This window comes from Mixophyes fleayi, chromosome 2 (genome assembly GCF_038048845.1).
Source record: "Mixophyes fleayi isolate aMixFle1 chromosome 2, aMixFle1.hap1, whole genome shotgun sequence".
In the NCBI taxonomy this organism is placed as follows: Eukaryota; Metazoa; Chordata; class Amphibia; order Anura; family Limnodynastidae; genus Mixophyes; species Mixophyes fleayi.
The window spans coordinates 41,960,380-41,977,525 of record NC_134403.1 but is presented as its reverse complement, the minus strand read 5'-3'; the positions used below and the strand labels follow the sequence as shown (position 1 = coordinate 41,977,525).

Here is a 17,146-nt window from a genome sequence, read left to right as displayed (position 1 = left end):
ACAAACAGATCTGGCATTCCATAGACCACAGTAGAAGGGAAGAGAGGGCAGTGGAGATATGTGGATAAGGTTGGAGGGATTGGAAGTACGGTGTGGATGGAAAGTTTGGGATGGAGTAAGGAGCTGGAGTAGGTAGTGGGGATCAGGGCTGCCATCAGAATCTGTGAGACCTAGTACCCATTAATCTGGCAGGCCCCCTCCCATACATGCACCCCTCCACTCTCTCCCCCCTTTGCTATCATAATAAATGTTCCACTACCCTTTCATAATAAATATTCTGCTCCCCCTCCCCTCCCCTCCCCATCATAATAAATGTTCAGCTCCCACGCAGTTGTCTGTCTGGGCCTCTTACATCTGTACTGGCCGTTCCCCACTGATAGGGATCAGGGTTAGGCAACATTTCTACAGCAGCCATAAGAAAGAGCAGGGTGAGAGGATGATTTGTGGGTGTAAGGTTTATTTCTGTTTATGTAGGCTGGTGAGGATGGTGGGTGCAGGAAACAAAAATAGTTCATGTGTACAGACTCACAAAGATGGAAGTAGTGAAGGGGCAGCACTAATAGGGGAGGGAGAATTTGGATGATGGAGAGAGAAGAAAATTTGGGGAGAAGTGTGCTGAAAGTGAATAGGAGAAAAAAATAGTGTAAATTGAGTAGGTGCATGATGGAGAGATGTGGATGAATGTGTATTTGCTAGGGTAAGTAATGAGAGAGTGAAAAGGAACAATTGTGCAGGACAATGGAGGAGGTGAAGGATACTTTACTGCCCCTTGGCTGGGGTTAATAAAGTAGACACTATGAAATGACAAAGTCCAGGATGCTGACAGTTGGGTGCAAAGGATCCAATCACTTTATTATTACTGTGGACAGTGAGAAAATTTTTATAGTAAACCAATACACCTGTTGTACTGTCATGGTTTTCTAACAGGTGGGTAAAAAGCTTTGAACTGGGTATTCCCACTGTAGACAGTAGATGGTATTGTAACATTTACTGTACTGTAAAAAAACTAATTTATAGGAACTATATGGTACAGACTGTACGCCCTCTCCACCCCGGAAACCAAGGCTATAGAATCATACGTGAAGGGGAATTTACACAAAAGCTACATTAGACCCTTCAAGTCACCAGCTGGAGCTGGGTTCTTCTTTGTAGCCAAAAAAGATGACAGCCTGAGACCATGTACAGATTACCGGGGGCTAAATAAGGTCACAATAAAGAATACTTACCCACACATCACTGATCTCTGTGACCTGGTTGAGAGAAGCCATGATTTTCACTAAGATTGATCTTTGTGGTGCCTACAATCTATTCTGCTTCCGAGAACGCGACAAATGGAAAACAGCCTTGAATACCCAAACAGGTCATTATGAATGTTTAGTGATGCCATTTGGCCTCTGCAACGCACCAGCATTATTCCAGGACATGATCAATGATGTCCTCTGTGAATTTTTGGGAACTTTTGTAGTCGTGACATCTTCATTTGCTCTCAGTCATTGGCCCAGCACCGTCAGCATGTCAGGAGGGTCCTTCTTAGGCTCCGTCATAATCTATATGCAAAACTTGAGAAATGTGACTTTGAGGTCAATCAGGTGTCCTTCCTCGGGGACATCATCTCCCCTAATGGATTTTCCATAGATCCTGCTAAAGTTAAGGCAATCCTCAACTGGGTACTTCCTACAAACCTAAAAGCAATTCAAAGATTTCTAGGCTTTGCCAACTATTATAGAAGATTCATTTGTTCTTTTTCTATTATCATGGTGGCAATCACCGCAATCACCCGCAAAGAAGCAAACCCTGCCAACTGGTCTCCTGCGGCAGTAGCCTCCTTTGAAGCTTTGAAACGTGCGAGTAACAAAATTTCCTGGGTGGACCCATTTCTGGCCAAGCATATCCTGATTCCCCTTTATCGCAAGATACAGTCTCTGGCGGATGCATTGTAGTAATGACTTTCTCCCTGGAAAAAGTATTTGTCACTGCAGTGCTGGTATTGGAGCAAGAAATACTAGGAATGAAGACGGGAAGGTGTTTAAGCACCTTAATTAACAAAGAAGAGACCTGAGAAATTTGAGAGCGAAGTTGGAGAATGTCCACTTGAAGCATCTGGAAGACGGGGATTTTAGAAGAAATGGTAGCCATGGTCTCTGGAAATTGAATTCTGAGTAAATAAAACCACACCCTGGGAATCCTCAAACAAGGATGGAAGCGTGCAATGGCAGGCTAAATTTTATGGCCAGTTCATACTGTCAGGATTCCCAATATAAAAACCAATGAGAAAATGCAAGTGGAACAAAGTGATTTTTTTTTCAAAACATTTTTATTGAAGATGTTCACACACCAATCATACAATACAGTTCGTTTCCTAAAAAAAGATAAACATTCAATTGTAAATACAATCAATATACATGTACATAAATATTGTTACATATTTGATAGATTCTACTTGAGGAGGTTTAACAATACCACGAAAGTGATTTTTATTTAACAAGGGTTACACAGGTAAGTGATGCAATAAATGGTAAGGCATGAAAAGTCAGGAGAGTATGACCGTTATAGCAAGGAGATGACACACAGGGTGCAATAGTTGCGGACTGATACACAGGAGATACTGGAAACAGGATGCAATGGTCTGTGAGGTGTTACTGTGGTGCCCCAAAACCCTGTTAAACAGCACAGAGGAAGTACATAGACGCTTTTGAAATACAGAGCTACAAGGGGTTAATAGAGGCTGAGAAAGACACAGTGGGAATGACAGTTGACAGTTGAACTGAAGAGGCGTGTCCAGGATGATGTGCAGGAAGGAGGAATTTGTGTCATAGCAACAAGTCCACTGAGTTTGGTAATAACTGTGAACTCCCAGAAGGCAGTGGGGAGAGGAAAGTTCTAGACTTCTGAGGGAGAGAGATGAGGTTTATGAGTGACAAAAAGACAGACCGAAAGATAAGAAATCTGAGTTGAATCTTTCCATGTAGCTGCTCACTACCTCAGGAACAGGCTGAGAGAGATAAGAGGTATTACTGCTGGAAGTCGATCATATGAAGGAACTCTAGTTGAAAGTACAGTAGGTCTGCAAATCACCTTGTCACAGATTCCTCCACTTGCTTTCCTCCATGCTGACAGATCTAATGTACTACAAAATTCCTGTGCACAGGTCAGCCCAGGACTGAGTGTAAAATATGGTAACGTTACCAGGGATAATATTGGTACCAAATGTTTTAGTTGAATGTTAATGTTAAGTGATTTACCTAAAATTAATTTATTGTTATTGAAGATTTTATCGCAATTGTGCCTTATACTCACCAGTTGTATATTATATGTTAAATGCTATTGTGCTCTATGTTGATCAAATGAATATTTTGTTATTACCATTGAGTTGAAGGGGTCAGTGGCGCGGTGGCTTACCAAAATTATCTTTACCGCATTATTAATAAACCCAAGTTATTTGACCAATCCTTGTCCCTTTCATTGAGGAATTTATCTCCTGACCACCGGATATCCGACCAAAAAAGAACCTGACTCTTGTCTGGAGGACAAGGTAAGGGAAGGAAATCCCATCAGTACTCGTCCACCACATTACCACTAGACAGTGGAGATGACACACAGGATGCAATAGTCTGCGGACCGATAAACAGGAGATACTGGAAACAAGATGTGATGAACTTTGGGTGCTGTCATAACAAAGCCAAGTCGGGTCACTAGAGGAGATGCCAAAACAGAGAGAAAAGCAGAAGGTCAAAACCAGGAAGTCAAACAAGTATAACTCACAGGAGAACCAGCAGAGGTCAAGGCAACAGATGAACTGGCCAGAGGAACGTTCTTGGGTGCCACAGAAGAATTTGCATGTAAACAAACTTATTGAACAGTTCTTTAAACAGTTCCCTAGGAAAACGGTGTTGGGGGTCCTTAACCCCTCCTCACAGGTGGGGGGGGGGTACTGTTACAAGCCATGGCTTCTCTGCAGGCCCGCTGCGGCTTACAGTCTGCAAGGCTCTCGTGTCCCGGCCGTTGCTATGACGACCAGGAGTCATTTCCTCCACACGTCCTGGCTGTCACCAGGGCAACATCCTGGACGCTTCTATGCTCACCGCCACGGCCCAGCTCACAATTTTGCCTAAGAACACAGCCATGAATAAAGAATGGTACCAAAACATCCTCCAAGAGCAACCTCTCCCAACCATACAAGAACAGATTGACGAAGAACAATGCCTATTCCAGCATGATGGAGCATCTTGCCATAATTCAAAAGTTATAACTATGTGGCTCGGGGATCAAAACATCGAAATTTTGGGTCCATGGCCAGGAAATTCCCCAGACCTTAATCCCATTGACAACTTGTGGTCAATGCTCAAGAGGCGGGTGGACAAACTCCAAGCATTGATTAGGCAAGAATGGGCGGCCATCAGTCAGTATGTGGCCCAGAAGTTGATTGACAGCATGCCAGGGCAAATTGCAGAGGTCTTCAAAAAGAAGGGTCAACAATGCAAATATTGACTCTTTGCATAAACCTAATGTAATTGTCAATAAAATCCTTCGACACTTATGAAATGCTTGTAATTTTACTTCAGTATACCACAGCAACATGTGACAAAAAGGTCTAAAAACACTGAGGCAGCAAACTTTGTGAAAACCAATATTTGTGTCATTCTCAATACTTTTGGCCATGATTGTATACACTCCAGGGGTTTCCATGCAGGTTTCAGCCTACCTGAATTCTGGGTTGGCTGGGAATTTTATTGTTTCATCAGTGGTTTTTAAAAATGTCATTCCAACCCAGGATTTGAATCAAATAGTTTGTATGATGGCCATCAATTTCTGGGGGACTATATTCCGGTGAACCTCTACAGTCACACTGCAAGCTGGAGCTCTACACAAATCATCTATTTTGTTTCTTGTTATTTCCAAGGCAGCTTATCATGTAATTTTGGACCTTCCTTGGCTGCACCTTCACACTCCAGTCCCTGATTAGCATTGTGCCCTGGGGTCCAGTCTTTCATCGTCTCCAAAAAATGACTCTTTGAACACGTCTACCTCTCTTGTCTTCAGTAAGCAAAAAGCTGAAGCCTAGGAAGATTGTTCCTCTTGGATATGTGTATACCCATTATCTCTACCCGAGATACAAGCTATGTCTGCTTATATCCAAGAAAATTTGACTTAGGCTTTTATTAGAAAAACTTCCTCTCCAGCAGTTGTAAGCTTCTATTTCGTTAAAACGAACAGGACCCTTTTCCCCCCTGGCCTCCCCTTCCTTCCCCCTATTTCCTTTTTTTGCTTTCTGTATCCTTGTAATTCAAAAACCATAATAAAAACAATTGTTGGAAAAAAGAAGGACAGAAGTCTTTATTACGACAGATGATAGCTTCTATTAGGTCAGAGGTGAGAAAGGATGAAACGGGGTGGTGTGAGGCAGGGCCGTCTCTTCCATTGGGCATGATGGGCAGGTGCCCGGGGGCCCTGCAGGCAAGGGGGGCCCATCCGAATTATTTTTTTTTTAAATACTTACGTTGCGGTCACATCAGCGGTGATCCGGCTCCCTCCCTGGTCCCCTCTTCCGTGCTGTGCTCGCAGTGAATGCTGGACGTGATGTCACGCCCAGCATTCACTGCAACCACAGCACGGAAGAGGGCAGAAGAGACTCAGCGGTGCGGAAAAAAGAAGAGGATCGGACTTAAGGTAAGTTAAGGGGGCCCCTATATATATATATATATATATATATATGTAAAAAAAAAAGTGATATATATAATCACGTTTTTTTTTACATCCATATATATTTTTTTACACACACACACACACTATATATATATATATTTATTTTTTTTAGGGGCCCGGTACACTGCATTGCCCAGGGGCCCTTAAAGTAGTTAAGTAATTTGTCCCCATTAAAGAGGCTGGGAAAGCCAGTTAGGTTGTGATTAAATTGGGCATTTAGTATACCTGCAGGTGAGCAAGTTGTGCTAACTTGGCAAGGGCAATTACCTGTCACCTTTTAGTATAGCCATGTACATACGAAGAAAGTCACAGAGTCAGTTTTGGACTTCCAAAGATGGCATGATCGGTGGATATCAACGGAACTTGAGTATTGTAGAACCTGGAATATCCTTACTTTGTTGAGGCAAAGCAGGTGCGTAAACATAATGTACCAGCTTATTTGGTTTAAGCTAACTTGGCTTTGAAGACTCTTGGGGCAAGATTTACTAAACTGCGGGTTTGAAAAAGTAGACATGTTGCCTATAGCAACTAGACTATAGCTATCATTTTGTAGAATGTACTAAATAAATGACAGTATAATCTGATTGGTTACTATAGGCAACATCTCCACTTTTTCAAACCCGCCGTTTAGTAAATCTAGCCCCTGGTATCATTTAGAGTCAAGAGCAATGTCCGCTAAAGGATTCAAATTTGCACTTGGACAAACCATGTTGCAATGCAAGGGGTACAAATGCAATTTTTATATTAGAAAATACGGCTTGCTTTGGCATGTAGTACATAAATACTGTGCAGCTTTATGTTCATACTGCAACTTAGACCCATAAGAACATGACCAGTAACCTAGAAGACTATATGGGTGCTGAGTGTGTGTTAATTCCAGTCATTGGGAGCTAATCTCATTCAGCACCATCTACACCCTGAAGAACTCAATCATCCTGGGTTATCACTGGTTACACATACAAAACCCAGTGATTGATTGGAGCACTAAAAAGATAAAGAAATTGGACCAGTCAAGCCAGACGACTGGCATGACTGGTCCAATTGGTAATGGTGTGGTAACGGTATATGTTGCTACACAAAGAGAGGAAACTGAGTCCGGACCAAAGGGCTGTCCGAGGAGTACCCTGACTTTAGCAGGGTCTGACAAAAAGCAGGTATTATTATTATTATTATTTTTTATTTATAGGGCGCCACAAGGTGTCCGTGGCGCCGTACAGGGACAAAACGAATTACAATACAAGGTGAGACAGCACACTACAGTAAACAGTAAGCACAGTAACTCAGTAAGCTCAATGCACAGCTAGAGAGGGTGGGGAAAGGGTGAGGGAGGATTGGCAAACAACGGAGCCCAAGAAGGAGGGGGCGGAAGACAGAGAGACCCCCAGAGGGGATGGGGGGAGGAGGGTCGTCGAGGAGGAGGGCAAAGTAGCTGGAGAGCAGAGTTAGAAGTGGTGGAAACAGGAGGAGAGATGGCCCTGCTCAGAGGAGCGTACACTACCACCCCACAGAGAATGAGACTGTCCAATTGGCTTGATCCCTACCTACTGAGCCAAGGACCATGACTATCTACATAAAGGAGAACTTGGATGGGCACTATGAATACCGTTCAACCTGCGCAATCTAAAACTGTTCTTCGCTGTGCTTTCTTGGTGTGTCAAGAGGGATCAAGGCAATCCAGACATTCGTGGGGTTTAGCAGCTACTACAGACATCTTATCCACAATTTCTCAAGAGTTGTTAGGCCTTGACCAAACGGGACAGCCCTGTCTGTGACAGGCAGCCAGGCAACAAATCAGACTGCTGCCGTGCTGCCTGTCATTTCAGAGCACGGCCAGGGGTTTCCCACGAAAATCCCCCAATACTATAAATAGACCTAGCGCACTGAACTAAGTTCATTGCGTATTGGAGCTTCTACATTGTAGAAGCTGTTTGCGGCGGCTCTCCTCTTTCTTTCTTTTTTTGTTCAAGCATGTTCCAGCAAGGATCTTACAAATCTGGGGCCCTCCTGGCTGAAGAGAAGAAGACTTCAAGCAACAAGGGAGCCCCTTGGCCAAGAAGAAATGAAGACTGCAAGCAACAAGGGGGGCTTTTGACCAAAAAGAACAGAAGACATTACAAACAGGGACTTTTGGATTCAAACACCTTTTTGGACATTACAAGCAGGGACTTTTGTAATTACAAATTTATTTTGGACTTTTTCAAGCCGGACTATTGGATACAAATTTATTTGGGACTTGGTTGACAGCCATTTTTGGATTTAAAGCTGCTGACAACAGATGAAAACATCAGTGGTGCGTATGTGCCCATTTATTATTTTTAATAAAAATATGTGGTATAAATGAGGGTGTTTACTGTCTTTATTGTAGGTTTATTATTTTTATTAAATGTTGTGGTTTTAATGAGGGTGTGGTGATTTATTTAACATTTTCTTTTGTGGAACTACAGGTCCCAGCCAGCCGTGGGTGTCAGGGCATGTTGGCACTTGTGGTTCTCCAAGTGCCAACATGCCCTGGCTGCCATCGGTATGCTGGTGCTTGTAGTTATACAAATATCAGCATGCCCACACTGTTTATGGCACCCTAGCTGGGACTTGTAGTTCCAGAAAACAAAATGGCGTCAGTTTAATTTTTTACACTTTTTTCGCTGTTTATTGTCCTACACCTACAGCCCAGGTGTGTAGGAAGAGCCCTAGTGCTTTCAGCACTGGGCTGGGTGTCCCTAGAGGCATAACCCATTCCCTAGGGAATCCAGCCCAGCACTGAACAGCCTGGGGTTGGTTTGTCATTATGGCAGGGAGACCCCGCCACGTGTCCCCCACTATAGTGCCACCAACCCCGGCTGGGTTGCCTAGTGTTGGTTCAGTGAAAATCGGGGGGACCCCACGCAAAATTTTTACCCGATTTTCACAGAACCAGCAGTAGTCTGGCAGCACTAGGGTTAATATTGAATAGAGGGGGTCCCCACGTTTTTTTTTCTTCTAAAACTTTGATCTATTTTTTTTAGTTTTGACAGCTGCCGGAACCTCCGGCAGCTGTCAGGCAGTGTAACAGTGATGTGTTCACTAAACACGCTGCTAGGATGCAGCTTGTTGTATCTAGCGTGTTTGAAAGCAAACTCTCCTGGTTTGCTTAATCGCAGTTTCATACATTTGAGACTTGTATAACTAGAGTGCCAAACAGTCGGAAATTTGATCTCTGTTGATTTTTGAAATAGCGCTTTTGACAGAAACACATCTCTGGCGATTTTACATGAAATCTCAGCTTCATACATCTGCTAGTTTCAACTCTCCTGAGAAAATCGATGATTTTTCAAAATCGCACCTTGATACATTTACCCCTGAGTGTAATCTGTATACATAGTAACATCATCAGTCTTTTTTCTATACTGAAGCCACATATAAGCATGCTGGCTATTGTTCTGCCTCTCTGATCCTGACTACATGTGACCATGACTGGGTGAAGCACTTTAAGGAAAATGTAATGTATTCAGTGTTTTTATACTTTCCTGCTTTATTGTAACATCGCTAATATGTAATAATGGCTTGCTGTAAATCCTGCTATATTTTGCAATTAAATATCTTTGTGCTTTGGAACCACAACAATCGCATTGGACAATGTTTTATTGGCAAGCGATAAAATGACTTTTATAATAGCATTATGTATGTGTATGTATATGGCAGCATATATGTATATGTAATCATGTATGTGTATGTATATGGCATTGTGCGTGTGTATGATGTGTCTGGGGTGGGTGACGTGATTCCAGGATCCATGCAAGAATCCAGTACCAGGTTGTGAAACCTGCAATAACAGGTGAGAGTAACACCAATTTAATACATAATGAGGGAATTCAATTAGCCGCAAAGTGTCTCTGGAACGTCTGCGAGACATTTTGCGGCAGAGATTTGTGGTGTGAGGGAAAATGAGCAGACTTCCGTTATTGCCAGCAATGTGTGACGTGCGATGTCACATCGCCGGCAATTGAATTTCCACCAATATGTCATGTCTAAATAAGTGTGGCCATGCCCATGTAGCCACGCCCCTTTGGAGGTGCCATCAGGCAGCGGTGACATACAGCACCCTTGCTGCTCGCCTGTGCCGGGGGAAGGTGGGGGTAAAAAATTGCTGTACTGGGGCCCAAAATTTCTCTTGGCGGCCCCGGGGGGATAATGAGAGACATGGGGAGAGTTGGACAGGGTATAATGTAAGAAAAAGGGAGGGTTGTAGGAGTAATGTGAGACAAGGGGAGGGTTGTAGAGGTAATGTGAGACAAGGGGTGGGTTGTAGGGAGTATAATGTGAGACAAAGGGAGGGTTGTACGTGGTATAATGGGAGACAAGGGGAGGGTTGTAGGGGTTATGTGAGAAAAGGGGAGGGTTGTAGGGAGTATAATGTGAGACAAAGGGAGGGTTGGGAGTATAATGTGAGACAAGGAGGGTTGTACGTGGTATAATGGGAGACAAGGGGAGGGTTGTAGGGGTTATGTGAGACAAGGGGAGGGTTGTAGGGAGTATAATGTGAGACAAGGGGAGGGTTGTAGGGAGTATAATGTGAGACAAGGGGAGGGTTGTAGGGAGTATAATGTGAGACAAGGGGAGGGTTGTAGGGGTTATGATGTAAGACAAAGGGAGGGTTGTAGGGAGTATAATGTGAGACAAGGGGAGGGTTGTAGGGAGTATAATGTGAGACAAGGGGGGGTTGTAGGGAGTATAATGTGAGACAAGGGGGGGTTGTAGGGAGTATAATGTGAGACAAGGGGGGGTTGTAGGGAGTATAATGGGAGACAAGGGAAGGTTGTAGGGAGTGTAATGTGAGACAAGGGGAGGGTTGTAGGGAGTATAATGTGAGACAAGGGGAGGTTGTAGGGAGTGTAATGTGAGACAAGGGGGGTTGTAGGGAGTATAATGTGAGACAAGGGGGGGTTGTAGGGAGTATAATGTGAGACAAGGGGAGGTTGTAGGGAGTGTAATGTGAGACAAGGGGGGGTTGTAGGGAGTATAATGTGAGACAACTGAAAGATTAGGCAGACATAATGTGTTCCAGGGACTGGATTTTAATACCCCCTTTCTCTGGCAGAGATACTTATATGGTTATCTGGACCACCAGAAACTTTATTTGTTGTGATGATATATAAAAAAAGGCATCCTGATGAGCTATTAACATGAGAAAGTCTCCTTCGCTGGCACCCATCAGGATAGAGTTCACAGATTCCATGCAAAATGTTAAACCTCATCAAATCCAGAACAGTTCATGCAAAAGCCTCCTGAAGATTTCCTGGCGAGAAAGAGTCTGAAACCCCTTTTGACCTGAAGGAACAAGATAAATTACATGAGCTTTCTTAATGTTTGCAGACTGTTTTGTAAGGCTTTATTAGTCCTGGGTTGAACAAAGAAGTTCCTGCTGGGATACTGATGAAACTATCTTGAATCCATTTCCTACAATGTCCAACACCCATTGATCTGTGATAGAGTGGACCAATAATTCTGTGTATTGTGTGATTCTGTGTCCTACTTGTGTTAATGGGCGCTGACTGTTAGAAACAGATAACAAGCAGAATCCTATTTCCTTGTGTGAGAGCTGTTTGCTTTCAATTAGTTTGAGCTGCAAAGCAGGTGTGTTACCTGCATGTTAGGATTCTATTGTTAGATGCCAGGTTCTGCTGTATTTCCCTTTGTATGAGAGCTCTCTACTTTCACTCAGGCTGAACTGCACTGCAGGTGTGTTACCTGCGTTTTCCTGATTGGTTGCTTGCACAATTTAAGGCCTTTCCTGAAACTCCATCTTTGCCAGTGGTAGCGGTTTGCTTCTGGCGGCAGCATCCTGGTTCCTGTGCTGTAATATCCTGCGTCTGCTTTCTGGTTCTGTTCCCTGGCTACGTCCGACTACAATCCTGGTTCTGTTCCCTGGCTACGTCCGACTACAATCCTAGTTCTGTTCCCTGGCTACGTCCGACTACAATCCTGGTTCTGTTCCCTGGCTACGTCCGACTACAATCCTGGTTCTGTTCCCTGGCTACGTCCGACTACAATCCTGGTTCTGTTCCCTGGCTACGTCCGACTACAATCCTGGTTCTGTTCCCTGGCTACGTCCGACTACAATCCTGGTTCTGTTCCCTGGCTACGTCCGACTACAATCCTGGTTCTGTTCCCTGGCTACGTCCGACTACAATCCTGGTTCTGTTCCCTGGCTACGTCCGACTACAATCCTGGTTCTGTTCCCTGGCTACGTCCGACTACAATCCTGGTTTTGTTCCCTGGCTACGTCCGACTACAATCCTGGTTCTGTTCCCTGGCTACGTCCGACTACAATCCTGGTTCTGTTCCCTGGCTACGTCCGACTACAATCCTGGTTCTGTTCCCTGGCTACGTCCGACTACAATCCTGGTTCTGTTCCCTGGCTACGTCCGACTACAATCCTGGTTCTGTTCCCTGGCTACGTCCGACTACAATCCTGGTTCTGTTCCCTGGCTACGTCCGACTACAATCCTGGTTCTGTTCCCTGGCTACGTCCGACTACAATCCTGGTTCTGTTCCCTGGCTACGTCCGACTACAATCCTGGTTCTGTTCCCTGGCTACGTCCGACTACAATCCTGGTTCTGTTCCCTGGCTACGTCCGACTACAATCCTGGTTCTGTTCCCTGGCTACGTCCGACTACAATCCTGGTTCTGTTCCCTGGCTACGTCCGACTACAATCCTGGTTCTGTTCCCTGGCTACGTCCGACTACAATCCTGGTTCTGTTCCCTGGCTACGTCCGACTACAATCCTGGTTCTGTTCCCTGGCTACGTCCGACTACAATCCTGGTTCTGTTCCCTGGCTACGTCCGACTACAATCCTGGTTCTGTTCCCTGGCTACGTCCGACTACAATCCTGGTTCTGTTCCCTGGCTACAATCCTAGTTCTGGACGTGTCAAGCACTTCTGAATATCAAGGCTGTCCCCAACTATCCTTCCCCAATAAGCTTCTCACTCATCATGGCGATGGTGTGAACATAACAGTTACAGATATTACATATACTTATGTATGACCTTAATTTAGAAGCCTGACATGCTTTAGAAGAATGATGTTGTAGTCACCGGCTGGTAATGTCGATAAGCAGTAATAAGAAATAAGAAGTAAGTAGAACATTGGCTGTATAATAACCTTTACAGGGGACATTCCCTCATCATTATATGTTTGATTTTAAATGTTAACACATGTAAAATGTTGAGGTTATTAAATGGGATACATTGCTAATGTCATAAAAATCATGTAGGTCTGTGTCAACCAGTGATTAAAAGGACAGTTTTAATTGTGTCCTAAATATAACACAGTCCCCAAAAGGTTACTTACCTAGGGTCCAGGATATTCTGTGGGTCCCCTAACATCTCCCACATGCCCGATGTTGCTCCTACTGTTCCGGCACGCTTCCACTGGCAGCATCTAGTTGGTGGACGATGTGCTGCCAGTCTGGAAGTAGAGCAGATGTGCAGCTGACACCGCTGGACTCTCCCCACTCCTCCCAACCCACTTTTTATTTTATTATTTTCAAAAAACCATGCAGTATCTTGTCCATTGAGATCACGCTGCCAGCCGGATCAAAAGGGTCAGGGGAGGGGAAGACTTTGCAGGACAAACTGGGAATCCTGAACGCTGGACCCTAGGTACAGCACTTTCGAGGACTGGGTTGAAGTTAGAATATTTTACCCCAAGTGAAATTATCCTTTATTCGCTACAGAACTAGAAATCACTAAAAACAGTGGTGACTGCCCTCTAGTGGTGTTCCAAAATAGTTACATGTAAATGAAAAAAGTTAAACACGTGCACTTATTCATAATATATCCATATCTAGATATCTCTATCGATATCTATAGATAGATATAGAGAGAGGTCTATTAAACAGCACACTCTTCCAAGGTCAGTGCTATAGAAGCCTCACATCACTACTCTGTGCTGCTGTGGCTTCCTGATTGTCTTTGTTTCCCTCCTCACCTCATGATGCTGCCCCAGTCACAGCAAACTGCCCTACTGAAATACTCTGTGCTGTTTGAACATTACAATAATGGCTACAGGTTGTTCTATCTCCACCCACTTCAAAACTGGGGTCACATGGATGAGCAGCAGACTGAAGACAAAAGAGATCTAAACCGAATGGCAAAGTGTTCGCCCCGGCAACTTCTATTTTAACTTACGCTGAGGATAACATGAATTAGGGGAGCGCTCTACAATAAACGGAGGTTTAATATAAGTGTATATAATAGTACTGGAATCCGGTACAGCCTGTCAGAATAAATCATAATCCAGATTTATAATTAAATTCACCTTTATTCATAACCATAATAATAGAAAACAGCTGTTTATTTTAGACAATTACCATGAACCCAATTACATTTTCTCTTTTAAACCAACACATGAAATTTGTATAAAGTGATACAAAACCAAACAATAAAATGATTACTAAACAAGAAAATCACAATACAAATATATAAATGTAATTTTTGGTTAACAAAACAAGTTTCCTGGAGAATTAATAATAAAAAACAAGCAACAAGTACATCCAGGTACCTTAGTTTCTTTGATAAACTGTGCAGTACGAGCATGTAAACATTGGGGAAGGGCACAGCACAAGCTGCTGACTGACTGCTGCTTTTTCTACAGTCTTTGGAAGAATAATCTTTACATTGCCTGCATAGGAATGGATACACTGGGGGACACACCTGCTGCACAGATAACCTATCGATTGCCACCATCTGGTTTACAGTAACTTTCAGTTATCTGTGTGCTAGTTTTATAAATGTCTTCCACTGTGTTGTTTTATGGTTTTGTTAGAATGTGTTACTGTCAGACAGCATCTTAATTGCCCAAAAAACAGGAAATAACATAATCTGCAGAGACAGAAATAGAGAGATACATCTGAGGTTGCTGGACGGATGTCTTGAAGTGAACCCTGCATAATATTTAGCAGCACAGCACTAAATTACTAACAAGGCAGATTCGCTCATCTCTGAGAGTAAAGTTTTGGACCACATTCAAAAATATTGTAGTGTGTATTATTTTTTTTGTTAGAATTGTTCTTCCTCTACTTTCATTACACCTTCTCCATATCCAGTTCTCCCTATAGGGAGGAACAATCTGTGGACTTACATTTGTGCAGTCGTTCCGTTTTAAATATAAATAAAGTGCCACATTTCTTGAATGTATCTTGTCTGTCCTACGCTTCTCATCCATTGTCCTGGTGACAGAGATCAAAGATGGACAGGTAACTAATAAAATCTCCTATACATACAGTGAAGGGAACTGTTTTTAGGACTGAACCAATATTCACCCCATCAATTGACGAGAACCGAGATAAGTCCTCTAGTAAATGAATACACTGTATTCTCATGAATATTGGGTTGAGCCCATGAAACAGCTGTGATGTCCAATATATACACCAGTGATTTATTAAAGTGTCTGAACAAATAGAAGGGTAGTGCGTAGAAACATGTGCTCTTATTACAAGTTCTGGGGTCATGTTCTTCTTCTTCCAGGTGGTTAGCGATATAATAAGAATAGGAACGGTCAGTAATGACTGGCACGTACTCGTTACTAAATCAGTGCAGCAGTCTGACACAGGGATGGATCAAAACGCTCCCTGACATTTCCCAGCAGGGAAGAATGACTTCAGCCTCCTGAGAAGTGCACTGAACCCATTAGCAGAATATCCAGTATGTGTGATACTACTTGGTGTGGGACAATATAACAGTCTATTGAATGAAGATACATTTATAAATATGCAGCTTGTCCTGAATTAAACCATACTTGTACTTTGTATCTCTTGCTGTATATTAATCCAAGTGCTTGACTAGACATAATGCAACTAGCTCAACTTTTATAAGTGACCGTGGAGCAAATTGGTTAGACGAGACGAATTAGTGTCCGGACAGATCATCTTGTATTTCACTCCATGTGACAAAGGGAGGAGGTCATTTACTAAAGTCACAACTGTATAGAAAAGGAGAGGATGCCCACAGCAGATTCTGTTATCTGATTGGTTGCTCTAGGTATCATCAGGTATCAGCAGCTGTTCTTCAGTTACCTGTAGGACAATCTTCATAGCGGTTCATCAATAAAGTGTAATCACTGTTGCCACGGTGAGGTCACCATACGGATCCGTTGAGGCTCAGCGGAGAACCTCGCAGCTGTTGTGGAACTGGAAGTTACAGCATGACCTGGGCAGGGCATTGTTCACTGGAGAGTCACAGGCTGCCTACCTCTGGTATAGAATAGAATACCCTGCCTGCTCTAGTATGAAAGTGAGGGCACAGATGAAGCACTGTAATCTGGAGAACGATATCAGGGCAGCACTCTCAGACCTACTGCCGTGTTTTTGCATAAAAAAATGCATGTTGAAACACAATTGAAAAAACATAACAAGCACAAATGTGTTTGACATCTGTGTTACTACTGATTTTAAGGTAATAAGATGTCACTTCCCCAATGTGTTAATGCATGTGAATAGAAACAAGATGTGTTCATAAAAATGTAAACACAACGATAGTACAAATGAGAGTGTGTATGGGGTCACTGGAATCTATGAGTTCCATTATCAGGCCTGTTCCCATTGTGTTACAAACACTAGTAAAATGCAGGACATTCACACCATGGGTATGAGGCCTTAGAATGATATATGCGCTTTATACAAGGGATGAGATGCATGTCACTACACACAGGTAAACAATACGTAAACACAAAGATATGTAAATAGCAATCCTGTAAAGTAATAGACCTCGGTCCGCTAGAACAAGAATGTTAAAATGGACTTTTTCCAGTTTGTTTCCAAACTTCACTCGCTCCCTTAATGGTCTCCCGCTTGACGCATCTCCAGTACCCCTGTAAGCCTAGCTGATGTGGCACATGCTGGAAGAAAGGAAATTAAAGTATTAACTGGATGACAGCCAATATCAGATTATTCAGGAATGTACAAATATCACTGAAAGGGGGGGGCTGCAATAACTAACATTGGCCTCCACAGTCAGATCAAACCTCTACATGGTGAAACATCTGTTATTTCTCATGCCAATGCTATCTGATGCATCTCAGTAATATCTGATAGAGTTATATAAACACATTCTTATAAACTATCCATATTGACTTACATGGATCCCGGTGTGGATGACTGACATTAGTGTCAGCCAATCAGGGACATTTATCAAAGTGGAGTAAAGAAAAACTGGTGTAAAAAGTGCAGCTAATAATTTCATCTTACAGATTAATGGAATACTGAAATAATGACACATTTTATTCCAGCTATCTTTATCCACTTTAATGTCCCAAATGTTATTAAAATCTGAAATACTTTGATGCCAATTGACATTATAATAAGAGAGCCAATGATTAACCAACTCAGTAAATGAGTGCTTGGGTAATGTGAATATGAGAATAGACTGATCGCACAATGCAGCCACAAAGCCAGTCAGGATGCCT

General features: G+C 43.0%; 1 protein-coding gene across 1 annotated transcript in view; it reads right to left on the bottom strand.

The window, feature by feature from the left end:
• Positions 1-13,985: 13,985 nt before the first annotated feature.
• MICU2 (mitochondrial calcium uptake 2) overlaps positions 13,986-17,146 on the bottom strand; it is a 194,164-nt gene continuing 191,003 nt past the window's right edge. The window contains exon 12 of the mRNA XM_075198856.1: positions 13,986-16,579. Within this exon, the coding sequence (XP_075054957.1) occupies positions 16,472-16,579 (108 nt within the window). The 3' untranslated portion in view covers positions 13,986-16,471. The remainder of the gene's footprint in view (positions 16,580-17,146) is intronic.